This window comes from Macaca fascicularis, chromosome 15 (assembly GCF_037993035.2).
Source record: "Macaca fascicularis isolate 582-1 chromosome 15, T2T-MFA8v1.1".
Lineage (NCBI taxonomy): Eukaryota > Metazoa > Chordata > Mammalia > Primates > Cercopithecidae > Macaca > Macaca fascicularis.
Genome location: NC_088389.1, coordinates 102,686,680 through 102,701,495, shown reverse-complemented (window position 1 = coordinate 102,701,495; position 14,816 = coordinate 102,686,680). Strand labels below are relative to the sequence as shown.

The window sequence follows — 14,816 nt, the reverse complement described above, 5'->3', positions numbered from 1 at the left end:
TCACTCTCCCAAAACGCTGGCATTAGAGGCATGAGCTACTGCACCCAGCCCTTATTTCCTTTTAAAAAATTAATGACTTTCATGTTTTATACAAATGTCCACATAAGGAATCTGACAAGCAGATGGCCCACTCAAATTGGGTAATTTGAAAAATTTAAGTAAATACCCAATTTAGAAGGTCAGAATAGGGTACAGAAAACTCATAAGAGATAGGACAATACCCCAAGCCTAGTCCTGCCTAGGCCTGAAGGAGGGAGGGACAAAGTGGTTTCTAGTGATTACTAGAAGCCAGAAACTTAGACAATTGTGTGGAGAGGGCCTTCAGTTGAGGGGCACTACCAGCCTGCAGCAACCTTTAATGCAGGGAGACAAGGGAATAAATCCTCCAACCTCTCCTTCCTCCAGTTCCCTGTGGATGCTTCCCAAAGACCAAACCCATAGGAAATCAGAAATCATAGAAGGTGCATTGCTGTGGCCCCTAAATGTCAACTTCCTTGGGAATAGCACTGGGGGAGAAGGGGACAGTGTGTATCTGCAAGGCCAAAAGGAAGCTTTCAGTGCAATCTCTTCTCTCTTCCCTTAAGCATCCACTCCTGTCCTCCAAGTGAAAAATTCATGTCCCCAACACAAGAGATATGCAAAGGCTCACCGGTAACTGTATCATCTTCTGGCGATGTCAATTCAGTCTTTTTTTTTTCTTTTTTTTCAAGACAGGGTCTCACTCCTGCTGCCCAGGCTACAGTATAGAGTTGTGAACATAGCTCACTGCAGCCTTGATCTCCCAGACTCAAGTGATCTTCCCACCTCAGACCCCTGAGTAGCTGGGACCACAGACGCACGCCACCACACCCAGCTAATTTTTTGGTACTTTTTCATAGAGACAGGGTTTCACCATGTTGCTCAGACTGGTCTTAAACTCCTGGGCTCAAGTGATCCACCTGCCTCAGCCTCCCAAAATGCTGGGATTACACGCATGAGCCACCGTGCCCAGTCTCTGCTTTCCTCTACCACCTGTTTTGTGTTTTCTGTCAGGACTCAGCTGGTTGGGATTCTTTATCTTGTGGGGTAGCTCTAGCATTGATACCTGGTGAGTCTGAGATCTTAGTGGTCTTGTTTTGTTGGATGGCCCTGTTTTCTACTGAGTAAGACTCTTAGGTAAGCGAGGACTGAAGAGATGCCCCTGTGAATCCTCTGCATTCCAGCTGTGGTTCTCTTTTCCCTGATTGTGAAGTAACAACCTAATTTCTTCTGGTATCGAGATCAGTCACCGTGGCCAATAGGATAGCTCTCTTCTCTGCCTGTTTGCTCAGAGGCATGAGAAGCCTAAAATGGTCAGGGCTACCAAGTAATTGGAATCATTACCGTATTTCCTGGTGGAGGAACTTCTACAAGTTCTAGCACCTTCAAATCCTTTGAACTCAGGATGGTAGGGAAAGGAAGCAAAATCTTAAAAGGACTGTTCGGTACAGCTGTGAGAGGGTACTCCCACATCCACCTCTTGTTTACTAGACATTCTGGCTCTGGGGAAGAGGGCCTTTTATGTTCACTGATGATTTAAAGCATATACTGCAACTGCAACCCAGGCTGGGCACGGTGGCTCATGCCTGTAATCCCAGCACTTTGGGAGGCCAAGGCGGGTGGATCACCTGAGGTCAGGAGATTCAGATTCAGATTCATCCTGGCTAACACGGCAAAAACCCGTCTCTGCTAAAAATACAAAAAACTAGCTGGGTGTGGTGGCACACGCCTGTAGTCCCAGCTACTCGGGAGGCTGAGGCAGGAGACTCGCTTGAACCCGAGAGGCAGAGGTTGCAGTGAGCCAAGATTGCACCACTGCCCTCCAACCTGGGTGACAGAGCGAGACTCTGTCTCAAAGAAAAAAAAAAAAAAGATGGTAACCCAAACTTACAGAGTTGGTTCCATTGATTGAATCTACAGTAGTCTAGACATTCTACCCTTTATCAACCCAGGTTATTCTAGGTAATGGGGCACATATTAGGTCAATGAATTCCATGAGTGCAAACCGATTTCTTTACTTTCCTTGCCACAACATGAGTCCCTTGATTAGAGACAGTGTTGTGTAAGATATGGTGGCTACAAATCAGGAATTCTCTAAGTCCAAAGACAGTGATTCTGGCAGAAGTGCTGGAAGCAAGGAAGAGAAATCAGCATTCAGAGTATGTGTTGGATCTTGTAGGGGACAAACCACTGTTCCCTCCATGAAAGAATCCCAGTGTAATTGGTGTATCACCCGATGGCTGGCTGGTGACCCTGGGAATGGTATCGTATCCAAGGCTCAGGTTTGGCCTTTCCTGTGGGCAGGTGAGGCACTCAGCAGTGACGGCAACAACATGAGGGGAAGTCTATATCGCTGAGTTCATGGCTGGCTCTATCCCTGCCACTGTGGCCACTTTGTGCATAGGCTCATTGGGAAAGCACTGGAGTGGCTGGAGAAAGACATCTCAACATCCACAGGACAGGTTATCTTGTCCACCATCTGTTCTGAAATATCCCTTCTCATGCTTTTCTCCCAAGCCTTCATGACACCAGTTTTCCTCAATTGTTTTCTCCAAGTCCCTAGCAATCTGGTAAATCTACTTCCTACTGTTTATAAATCATTTGAGATCTGAGCCATCTCTTCTTTCACACAAAGTGGACAATCAGAAGTACCAAAGTTCTGCCCATTGGGAGGCTTTCACGGCCATCCCTGAATGAATCTGTGCTACAGAAGCCAGCATACCTGGAAGACCTGTCAGTAAACTAGACCCATTTTCCTCCATCAAGTGGTCATAGAAATCTTCCCCTGGGGCCATGTGTACGAGGTGAGGGAGGGCAGTGAAGCAGAGGACCAGGCAATGCAGGCGGCCAGGTCCCTTGCTCGTGCAGTTTGCTTCACTCGTGTAGGTTCAGGAGCCAAGTACACTGCACAAGCAGGTTGACTGCATGTATCCCACTTGCATGTGTAATGTGATAAAAGAAAAACTTCAGCCAAATTCAATTTAAAGAAGTTTTATTGAGCAATGAACAACTGGCGAATCGGGCAACCCCCAGAATCACAGCAGATTCACAGAGACTCCAGCGCAGCCACGTGGTGGAAGAAGATTTATAGACATAAAAAGGGAAATAACATACAGAAATCAGCAGTGAGGGACAGAAACAGCTGGATTGGTTACAAGTTGGCGTTTGCCTTATTTGAACAGTTTGAACACTTAGCAGTCTATGAGTGGTTGAAGTATGGCTGCTGGCATTGGCCAAGACTCAGTTATTGTTACAGGCACATACTCTTAAGTTAGGTTTTCAGTTTTGTCTGACTATTAAGCTAGGTTACAGTTCATCCACAAGGACTCAAATATAGAAGTACGGAGTCCTTCTCAGGCCATATTTAGTTTGCTTTAACAAATGGAATGCTGCTGCACATATAAACAGCTTTATGGTTCAGAGGATATTGCCATGCTTGGTGGGTAGTCTGGGTCACACAAACACAGGGCAGCCCATGATAAGGCTTTCAGGCTCTACCAGGGTGCAGGAACAAGCCAGAGCCACCTTCCAATGGTAATAATCACCAGCAGGTCATGAGTTTCCTACTGAGGATTGCCAGAGGCTCCATAAGACACCTCTGTTGGTCAAAGGTATTTTGAGGATCATTGAGTCTGTGGGGTCAGAAGGCTCAAGTGACAGGACAGCTGGCACCACAGCCTGGATCTGCCTCAGAACCCTTTCGTGCTCTGTATCCCACTCCAAACTGTCAGCTTCGCAGCTTCCTAGGTGATGGGTTCAAGCAGTATGCACGAATGTGGCTTGTTTTTTTTTTTTTTTTTTTTTTTTTGAGACGGAGTCTCGCTCTGTCGCCCAGGCTGGAGTGCAGTGGCCAGATCTCAGCTCACTGCAAGCTCCGCCTCCCGGGTTTACGCCATTCTCCTGCCTCAGCCTCCCAAGTAGCTGGGACTACAGGCGCCTGCCACCTCGCCCGGCTAGTTTTTTGTATTTTTTAGTAGAGACGGGGTTTCACCGTGTTAGCCAGGATGGTCTCGATCTCTTGACCTCGTGATCCGCCCGTCTCGGCCTCCCAAAGTGCTGGGATTACAGGCTTGAGCCACCGCGCCCGGCCAAATGTGGCTTGTTGCCTCCGAAATCTAAAGCAGCTCCACAAATGTTGTGCCCCTTTGTGGTGACCAGTGCAAAGCAGGGCAAGTTACTTGTCACTCTTAGAAAGTGAGAGACGTACCCCAGGCTATTGCACCCCTCAAAACATTAGACATACAGCAGGCTCCTGAATGTTCATGGACTCTATCTCCTATCCTCTGGCACGAATGTGACTTACTAAGACATCTAGGGTACTTGCTACTTCCTGTTCCCCAGTTCCAGTTAGCATTATGTCATCATTGTAAAAGATGAGAGTGGCATGATGTACAGTATCAAGTTGATTACAGACCCTTTGGACTGTTTTATAACAGAGACCAGGAGAGTTCATGTGGCCTGGAGGCAACTAAGTAAAGGTATAATGTTGCCCTGCCTTGAAAATGTGAACGTCTTCTGATTTTTGTTAATTATGAGAATGGGGGAGAAAGGAATATGCCAGGTCAATGACTGTAAGTGGACACTAGGGCCGTATTGATTTGTTCCAGTAAAGATACTACATCCAGATCGTTGATGTTTGCCATCACCATCTGTTAAAGTTTGCAGTGATATGCAATCATTTTCCATAACCTGTCTGACTCTTACACTGGCCAAACAGGTAAGTTGAATGAGCATGTGATAGGGATCGAAGCACTGCATCTTTTAAGTGTTCGATGGTGGCACCAACCTCTGCAATTCCCCTACAGATGGGGAATTGCTTTCAGCTTACTATCATGAAGGAGGGTGGTGGTGCGGTTCCAGGGTCTTGACTTGGCCCTTTCTACCATAGTAACTCTCACTCCATAAATCAGGTAACAAATATGGGCATCTGCCTATTACTAAGCATATCTAGCCCCACTGTATATTTTAAGGCTGGGAAATAACCACAATGTGGATCCAAGGTCCTACTGGACTAACGGTAGGATAAACCTGGGTCCACACTCCACCAGTTATCTGAATGGTGGACCCCACTGGCATTCTTCAGGTCTCCTAGGATAAATGTCAGTTCAGAGTAAGTATCTAGTAGCTCCTGAGAGGATGTGTTATTTCTCTCTGCTCTATGTATAGCTTCTTAAGTAAATGGCAGTAGGTTCTTCCAGGGAAGAGGAGATGGATCGTTCATGATAAACAACTATGCCTCTACTATAGCATCCGTCCTCAAAGGATCCACCCTTTTCCTCTGTTGAGGGGCTTTGGCTTAGATCTGGGACCTAAGAGGCCAGGATTTCCCATTAGATAGATCTGAGGTTTTCCCAGTATAGCCCCAATTTTTTCACCTGTATATATCAAGAAGAACTTCAGTAGTGACCACATATTTCATTTCAAGAGATCCTATGATCATTTAGTTATTGCCACAGATGCCTGTGGGCCAAAAATCTCTAATAACCTCTGTCTCTGTGGCTTACTGTAGCCAGTGTACTCAACTGTCTTTGACAGTAAAATGCTGCCATTTGGCTTCAAGCCTCTGGGGTCCCATATTCCCATGAGATCAGAAAAACCAGTCCTTTTGCAATTTCCCCCAAGGTTATCTCTGGCCTCTCAAGGACAGTCATCACCTTTCCAAGCAGGTTGGTATCTTCCCACTGAGGCACTTCCTGCTGCTTTGGTGACAAGCCCGCGAGAGGGTGGCTGAGTAGCTGTTTGTAATAGAGAAGCACTGCTCTTTGGTATGCCAGGGAAGTTCCAGCATTTTGACCTAATTAACTATAGGCCATAAGCAGGTCATGAAACCGACGCAAACAAGAGTGTGCATCAGAATCCCCTGGACAGCTTGTCAAAACACAGATTCCCGCGCCCTACCCCGTTAAGTCTCTGATTCGGGAGATCTTGGCTGGGTTTTGAGAATTTGCATTTCTGAGTTCCCAGATGGTGCCAACACTGTTGTTTGGGAACACAGTTTGGAAGCCACTGTTCAATATTTCAATCTCATTATATCAGAGGCCTAGAGGAGTTTTTCTCAATCTTTAATATGCACACAAGTCACCTGGCAGGATTGTAAAATACAGAGTTTTGCTTCAGTAGATCTGGGGTGGATTCTGAGATTCTAGGATTCTATTCATCTCCCAGGTGATACCACTGCTGCTGATCCACAGACCACACTGAGTATCAAGGCTCGAGGCCATGAGTTCAAGCTCAATTAGCCAAGCTAGCAGACCATTAATGTTCACTCCTGGGTGGCCCATGCAGTACATTAAATTCCAACCCATCTCTGTGGGTGCGGCTCAGTAAAGCCATATATTTTATCTCCTGTGTCTAACATCCTTAGGATTCACTACCCCATAAGGGCTCCCCAGGCTCCTGACAATATAGTTTGGTACAATCCTGATCTAAACTTCTTTCTGGGTACAGGCTATCACTACTCACTTCAGGACTTGTAATTCCTTTCAGTAAAGAGGGGCAGGTATTGGGTGGAGGGAGGTCCTGAGGGGCACTAGCTCAGCCTGTGTGACAACTGCCCCAGGTGCAGGTGTTGGAAGAATTCTGGTGTAGGTAAGAACTGCTTCTCTCAAACAATGGAGGCAGAGCTCCCTCCCACAGCTAGGGAAGTCCAAGGGAGTCAGGAGTTTCAAAATTCTGTTTTACCCACATTGATCCAACCCCTGTTTTAAGCTCCACTCCTCTACCAGTGCCCTCACCTTGGCAGAAAAGGCCTAGTGAAGTTGTTGTGCAACCCAATTAAATGTTGTTACAGTGCTCAGCATTAGGAACTGGACGTGGCCCACAGTGTCATCTGCTCTGTGAGGATAGGAGACACTTCATCCTTCAAAAGCTGCCACCCAGGCTTTCTGATTATCCACTTACAATCTCAACTGCACACGTGCAATTTCGTTTTTCCTTTATTCTTCACATACTTTCTCGCACTGTTCAAAGAAGCCAGGTGGTCCCATGGTCTATGTAATCATTACTAATCACCATAATGTCAGTGCCACAGTACTTGATCTCCCAATGCCTTGTCCTCTTCCTGCTCTTCATTTCATGCCCACACAGTGATAATGTGAATAACCATGATGCTGCCCTATGGCAGGGGTTATCTGTGTCGCATTTACCACTGGCAAGTAAGTAAACGGGCTGTCCAAACCAAGATTCCCAATCTGAGTCTTTCTCCTGGGGCACCTGTAGTAGCAATTTCTGTGTCAGTCAAGATCCCAGAAAGAGGCTGGGTGCGGTGGCTCACATCTATAATCCCAGCACTTTGGGAGGCTGAGATGGGTGGATCATGAGGTCAGGAGTTCAAGACCAGCCTGGCTAAGATGGTGAAACCCCATCTCTACTAAAAATACAAAAATTAGCCAGGCATGGTGGCAGGTGCCTGTAATCCCAGCTACTTGGGAGGCTGAGGCAGGAGAATTGCTTGAACCAGGGAGTCGGAGGTTGCAGTGAGCTGAGATCACGCCCCTGCACTCCAGCCTGGTGACACAGCGAGACTCCATCTCAAAAAAAAAAGAAAAAAAAAATTCCAGAAATAAATAGAGGACATACTCCAATTGGATAGCTTAAAGAGAGTTTAATAAAGGCACTATTTAGAAGGATATGAGTAGGGCATAGGGAATTCACTAAGCGTGGTATAATTACCCTGGGGCTAGTAACAGCATGGCACCATTACCACCCAGCATTAATGTTAAAATAGAGATCATAAGATTGATAGAACAGACTCTTTGTGGCAATAAGACACCAAATTACAAACAGGACCTAGGCTATGCCAGGCAAGAGTTAAGTCATGCACTCCCACACTTAAAGGATAAACTGTGTTCTAACTGCCACAAGGGTTTCTTTTTCTCTAGCAGCTAAACAAATGCTAGTCTTGAGATAAGCAATAGTAAAAAAAGTTGCAGCTCACGCAACCCTGACTAACTGAACCCCTGGTTGCACCAGCCACAACTATAGCCTTGATTGGACAAGAGACTGGTTTCAACAACTTTCCCCTGATAAGAACACCGATTCTGGACTGGTTCCGGCTGGTTTACAGAGGTTGTGCATTTGTGTGCGTTCATGTCCTGAAAAGACCTGATGTACAGGACCTAATTTTTAAATGTTATGTACGTATAGGGCCTAACATTTAAATGTTAAGTCTCCACCCTAAAGTGAACATGAGTTGTACATACCCTACGTGTTTGTTCAATATGCATGCGTCAGGACCACCTTCATGAATATTTATAATCCTCCTGTAGCCTGTTGAACATGTATGTTTAGCCAACCCATTCATCATAAAGCTCTTACCCCAATCCTTCCTCCTTCGAAGTGCCTGTCTCTGGTCTTGCCTGGAGGCTGTGCTTCCCAACCTGCAGGATGCTACCTTGCAAGCTATAACTCCTTATAAGAAATAAAGTCTCCTCACCTTTCCAAACTTGTAGATTTGTGATTTTTTTTTAAGTTAACAGGTGGCATGTGCCTGTAGTCTCAGCTACTCGTGGAGGCTGAGGTGGGAGGATCCCTTGAGCCCACAAATTAGCAGTTTGAGTCCAGCCTGGGCAACATAGCAAAACCCCATCTCTTAAAAACTTTTTTTAATCTGAAAACAACAACAACAACAACAACAACAAAAACTGCCCTATGTGTTCTACCCAACTCCAACAGAATGACATCAAAATAACTGGAACGTAATGGCACAGAGCACAGCATTTCAAAAGACAGTATCAGGTAAAACTGACAGCATTTAATACAGTCCGAACTGAACAAAGATTTCTGCTCTCTTTGAATGATTTCATAGGTAGACATCAGCCAGTCCAGCCTGTGCTTTTGATGAACAGTGCTTAAGATGTGCTCCCTCAAGTGAGATCATCCAGCCTGTGGCTTTAAAGTGATAGCTGAGTGATGAATGGTAATTTCCCATCTATTATGATAAGACTCCCTTTCCAAAGGATTTTTCTGCATTCTGCTAAGTGGCTCTGGTTTTCATTTCCCTAACACATTTTTCTTCCCTGAATGCCTTTCTAATATGCCTTGTTTAAATAGTCAGTGGCTTATTGCATTTTGCAGGGACTTGTTTCTGCCTGCTACAGAATGATTTTTTTTTTAAATGTCACCTTGATTTGTTAGGATGCATTTGACCACCCGTCACTGACAGGAGAAGGCGTGAGGTCTTTTTCTGCAGATAGTAAAGAGCAGGCAGTTTTATTTCTTAGATCCTACTACAAGATTTGAGGAGTAAGGAAGACATAGCAGATGGTTTTGAAGAGATTCAATCACCCACGGGTATTGCTGCAGAATGTGGGACCTGCCAGCATGCAAATATTCAAAACAAACTAAATGTTTAAATAAATAGAGACCATGCCATTACCTTCTCCATTTGGGATCATAGACATTGATACATACATTTTAACTTAATATCAACACGAAATGAAAGTGCTATGTTCATCTTTTAGTGACCACAGATGGTACAAATACCAAGGTACATGGCATATATACCAAGCGATAATGGGCTGGGGTACCACCTGAGGATTACATTTTATTTTTTGTAAATCTTTATTACTAACGAGTAACTAAATCTTTATTACTAACGAGTAACACATATACAGTAAAGTGTGCAAATTTAAGAGTATAGCTCAGTGTATATATATGTGCAGTGTGTGTATATGTAAATAACTATCACCAGATCAAGAAGTAGAACATTTGTGGCACTCTGGAAGGTTCCCTTATGCTCTCTTTTAATTATCACCACCCTACCCTCAAGGGTAATCACTGTCCTGACCTCAATCACCATAGACTAGTTTTACCTGTGTTTGATTTTCACTTAAAGGAACTTCTTTCTGGTTCATTATGTTGTGAGATTCAGCCATGTTATAACGTGCATCACTTGTTTATTTCTTTTTATTGCTAAAGAGTATTTTATTGTAAATATATATCACAATTCTTTATTCCTTCTGTCATTTGTGGGCATTTAATTTCTTTGAATAAGTGTAACAGGTTGAAAATGAGTATTTAGCAAATTGCACTCAGATTAAAATAACAAAATAATCTCTTATCAGAAGTTAAGAAATACATTTTCCTCCTCCTCATCCACATCCAAAGACAGTTTTGAAAATGCCTTTTCTTCTCTATTATAGCAACACCTAGTGGCTTGAGAAGGCCAGGTCTAGAGGTATGCATTTACAACTGGGAAACACTGACTTTTAGTTTTGAAGAGCTCAGATAGCACCTAGACGTCCGCTATAACCACATAACAATGGACCCCATCTGAAATCATTTAAGTCAGAATCTTTGGAGGAAGAGGCCAGGATTGGTAGGTTATAAAAGTTGCCCAGATGATTTTAATGTGCAGCCAAGGCTAAGAACTACTTATCTAGACCAGTGCTTTGCAAACTTTTGTCAAATAATCAGAATCGCGTTTCAAACACAGATTGCTGGGCCCCGCCCACAGAGTATGTTTCTGTAGATCTAGGGCAGAGCCCAAGAATTTGCATTTCTAACAAGTTTCCCAGGTAATGCTGATGCTGTTAGTCCAGAAACCACATGATAAGAACCACTGATCTAGACTAAGTTTGTTATTTAACGCAAGAAAAAAACTGCAGGCCAGACAGTTGAAGCAATTTGCTAGGGTCATGGAGTTAGATAGTGACAAAGTTGTAATTAGAACAAAGGCCTCACAATTACTTTCCTCTCATCAGATATATCCAGGCTTGGATACTGCTCAATGTTATGCCATTTGAAGCTATGTAAAGAGATCACTCACCTGCAACAAAAATGTAAAACAAATAGATATTTGGAGAGGTGGGTGAGGTAACTCTTTGCCATAAACGTATTTGCAAAAACGTAAGCATCCTGAGAAAGTGGAAGCAGAGCACATACATTAGGACCAGTACTTGATAAGGACAAGAGGGATGGGAAACAGGCTGTGGAGTTCCTTTCGGCAGCCTGAACATTAACCCCTGCTTAGGAAAGGGTGCATCTGTCTTCATCATGCCTCTCTCTCCTCCCCTCCTCCAGTCACCTCCTGAAGGCAGAGCTGCTGCAATCTGCCTGGCCCATGTGGTGGCAAGTTACCCAGTCAGGAGACACTGGCCAGCAGTTTATCTCTTTCTTCCACATCCCTCCCATAACACAAGATGTACTGTGTTGCTGTATTTTCCCATGACTCCTATATCTCACTCACACTTGCCCCTTACAATAAGATTTTCCCAAATATGGCTGGCTTGTCCCCAACAGTTGTGGCTCACATCTGCCATTTAGACAGCCCTGTGCCTGAGTCTGTAGCGCAACAGCTGTGGGGCTGGGTGTGAGCCTGTCCTCCTAGCTATGCTAAGCATGCTGTAATGACACAATAAACTGGCAGCTTGGACCTTTGCCTGCTGAGCCATTTTGGCCTGCCTTAGTGGCTCCCTGAACTGTATCAGGGTGTCACATGGCAGAAGAGCTTTGCCCGGGGAGCTGGGTAATCTGTATTTTAAATACATGTTACAGGTGATTCTAAAGTACACTTCTGGCTCAGGATTCAAGAAGGAACTGATTTATTCTACCAATGGGAACACAGAAGAGAGAAAGGAAACGGCATCAACCAGACATTGCAGGTGCAGGGCATTGTTATGCAAGATATTTAAAAACGGTTTTCTGCAGGAAAAAAAACTGATGAAGATTAATTTTTGAATAAGGACATATGCAAAGACTTAAGGACTGTCTGCTATGGAATAAAAGGCAGCCAGTCTAGTGGTGGACAAGAGCAACTTGAGGAGGGAAAACCCCAAACAGAACAAAACAAAGAGGGTCTAGAATATACTAAAACAATCTTTGCAACTACAGTCCTTACATCAACATTTTCTTAGGAAAAATCAGACTAATACCAGAATTCACATTTCGGCTTTGATGGTTTGCTGTATAAACAGTTTTCATCATTAAAGGAAGGTCCAGTTATTATTTTGTTTCTTTCACAAAGTCCCTGATTGAATCGCCTCCTCCTTCCAGCATGTTTATTTATTTACATACACAGAGAGACACAAGTACAGATATACATATATCCTATTACTGGCATCTCACATTCACTTAAAGATGATGAAAGCCATTTCAATCACAATCTCAGGGGATGCCACTTCCCTTACCTCCCCTGTCACATTGGACATACCCACAATAGACCCAATACAGAAGAAAACAAAAATTCTTAAAAGTTCATACTGACTTACCTACTGAAGCAATGTACCAGACTACATGCTCTTTACATGCCTTCCAATTCTAAAAATCTATAAGCAATCACAACTGCACACACAACGGATGCTCTACAGTTTTTGTAAATGATGCAGTACGTGCCCAGGCGTGGCAGCAGATAGTCTTTCAGGCTTCAGGAGTCCAAACCTCTGTCAATACCAGGATTACTATCCACACTGTTAGTTTCTTAATGTGAAGGATTTTTTATTTTTTATTTATTTATTTTTTTGAGACGGAGTCTCACTCTGCCGTTCAGGCTGGAGTGCAGTGGCCGGATCTCAGCTCACTGCAAGCTCCGCCTCCCGGGTTGACGCCATTCTCCTGCCTCAGCCTCCCGAGTAGCTGGGACTACAGGTGCCCGCCACCACGCCCGGCTAGTTTTTTGTATTTTTTAGTAGAGATGGGGTTTCACCGTGTTAGTCAGGATGGTCTCGATCTCCTGACCTCGTGATCCGCCCGTCTCGGCCTCCCAAAGTGCTGGGATTACAGGCTTGAGCCACCGCGCCCGGCCAATGTGAAGGATATCTTAAAATTGATGTATAACACATTACAGACTGCAAGAAAATATTTCCAAATTATATCTGATAAAGGACTTGTATCTAGAATATATATAAAAGACTCATAACTCAATGGTAAGAAAACAACCCAATTCTTAAAATGGGCAACACATCTGAACAGACATTTCACCAATGAAGATATAGGATTGGCTGATAAACACATGAAAAGATGTTCAGTCGGCCAGGCACGGTGGCTCACGCCTGTAAGCCCAGCACTTTGGGAGGCTGAGGTGGACGGATCACGAGGTCAGTAGATGGAGACCATCCTGGCCAATATGGTGAAAACCCGTTTCTATGAAAAATACAAAAGTTAGCTGGGCATGGTGGTGTGTGCCTGTACTCCCAGCTACTTGGGAGGCTGAGGCAGGAGAATCACTTGAACCAGGGAGGCAGAGGTTGCATTGAGCTGAAATGGCATCACTGCACTCCAGCCTGGGTGACAGAGCAAGACTCCATCTCAAAAAAAAAAAAAAAAAAAAAAGAAAAGATGCTTAGTCAACATTATGAGTCATTAGAAATATACAAATTAGGCCAGGCGTGATGGCTCACACCTGTAATTCCAGCACTTTGGTAGGTTGAGGTGGGCGGATCACGAGGAGTTCGACACTAGCCTGGCCAACATAGTGAACTCCCGTCTCTACTAAAAATACAAAGATTAGCTGGGCATGGTGGTGTGTGCCTGTAATCCCAGCTACTCGAGAGTCTGAGGCAGGAGAATCGCTTGACCCAGGGAGGCAGAGGTTGTGGTGAGCCAAGATCCTGCCACTGCACTCCAGCCTGGGCAACAGAGTGAGACTCCATCTCAAAAAAAAAAAAAAGAAATATACAAATTAAAGCCACAGTGAGACTTCACACACACTAGAATGACAATAATGAAAATGCACTGACAGTTACAAGTGTTGGTGAGGATCTGGAGCTGCCTCAGTGTGGAGTCCTCACAAAGCTCTAGGACTGTAAAAGGGTGCAGACATTACCACAAGTTTGGTAGTTCCTTAAAAACTAAATATGAATTTACCACACAATCCAGCAATCTAATCTCCCCGTTAGGTATATATATCCAAGAAAAATAAAAACATGTCCACACAAAGGCTTTGCATGCAAATATTCACAACAGTATCATTCATAATAGCTCAAAGTGGAAACAATCCAAATTTGAAGGGGTAAACAAAATTAATATGTCCATACAATGGAATACTATTCAGAAAAAAAAAATGATGAACTATCGGTACATGTTTTAACATGGCTCTGCTTCAGAAATGTCATGTAAGGTGAATGGAGCTAGACTCAAAGACTACATATTTTATGAGCTCATTTATATGAAAGGTTCATAAGAGGCAATTTTATGGACACACAAAGATTAAGTTGCTTGGGGCTGGGGAGTGGGAATGGGGAGTGGCTACAAATGAGCATGAGGGATCATTTTGGGATGATGGAAATGTTCTAAAACTGGATTGTGATGATAAATGCACAATGCTTGTATATTTACCAAACTATTAAATTATACACTTCAAGTTGGTGAGTCTCATGCATGTAAATTATGCCTCAATAAAGCATTTTAAAAATATAGAGACAATTATCACTATGAAAAAAGCTTTCATACAATTTAACTGACTTTACAGCACAATGAAGGCTGGTATTTTTATCAGTAATTCCCAACCATTTCCAGGCCAAGAATCCCTTTATAACAGCAAAAAAAATCACAGCCCCACGATAGTTAAATTGAACCTTAAGCATAAATTGAGGAAACACATAATTTCAGGAATACTGGGATAATTTTAATTGAATTTGGACTTAACTAATCACATCTACTACATACAAAATAGTATATAAATAGCAAGATATAGTAATCTGTCTACCAACAATGTTAAGTGCAGATATAGGTTCACCAGCTCCTCCATACAGGTGGGGTCTCACTCAAGGGACAGTGATCCCTGAGTTGAAACTCCTTCTAAAGTTTCCATCTCCTTAATGCAGCAGTGAACCAAGAAAAGCAAAATTGCTGCTTTAAGT

General features: G+C 43.7%; 1 protein-coding gene across 1 annotated transcript in view; it reads right to left on the bottom strand.

Annotated features, from left to right (window-relative positions):
• Positions 1–13,275: 13,275 nt before the first annotated feature.
• The window catches only part of C15H9orf85 (chromosome 15 C9orf85 homolog), a 64,334-nt gene continuing 62,793 nt past the window's right edge, over positions 13,276–14,816 (bottom strand). Inside the window, exon 4 of the mRNA XM_065530701.2 lies at positions 13,276–13,607. Coding sequence (XP_065386773.1) covers positions 13,352–13,607 — 256 coding nt within the window. The 3' untranslated portion in view covers positions 13,276–13,351. The remainder of the gene's footprint in view (positions 13,608–14,816) is intronic.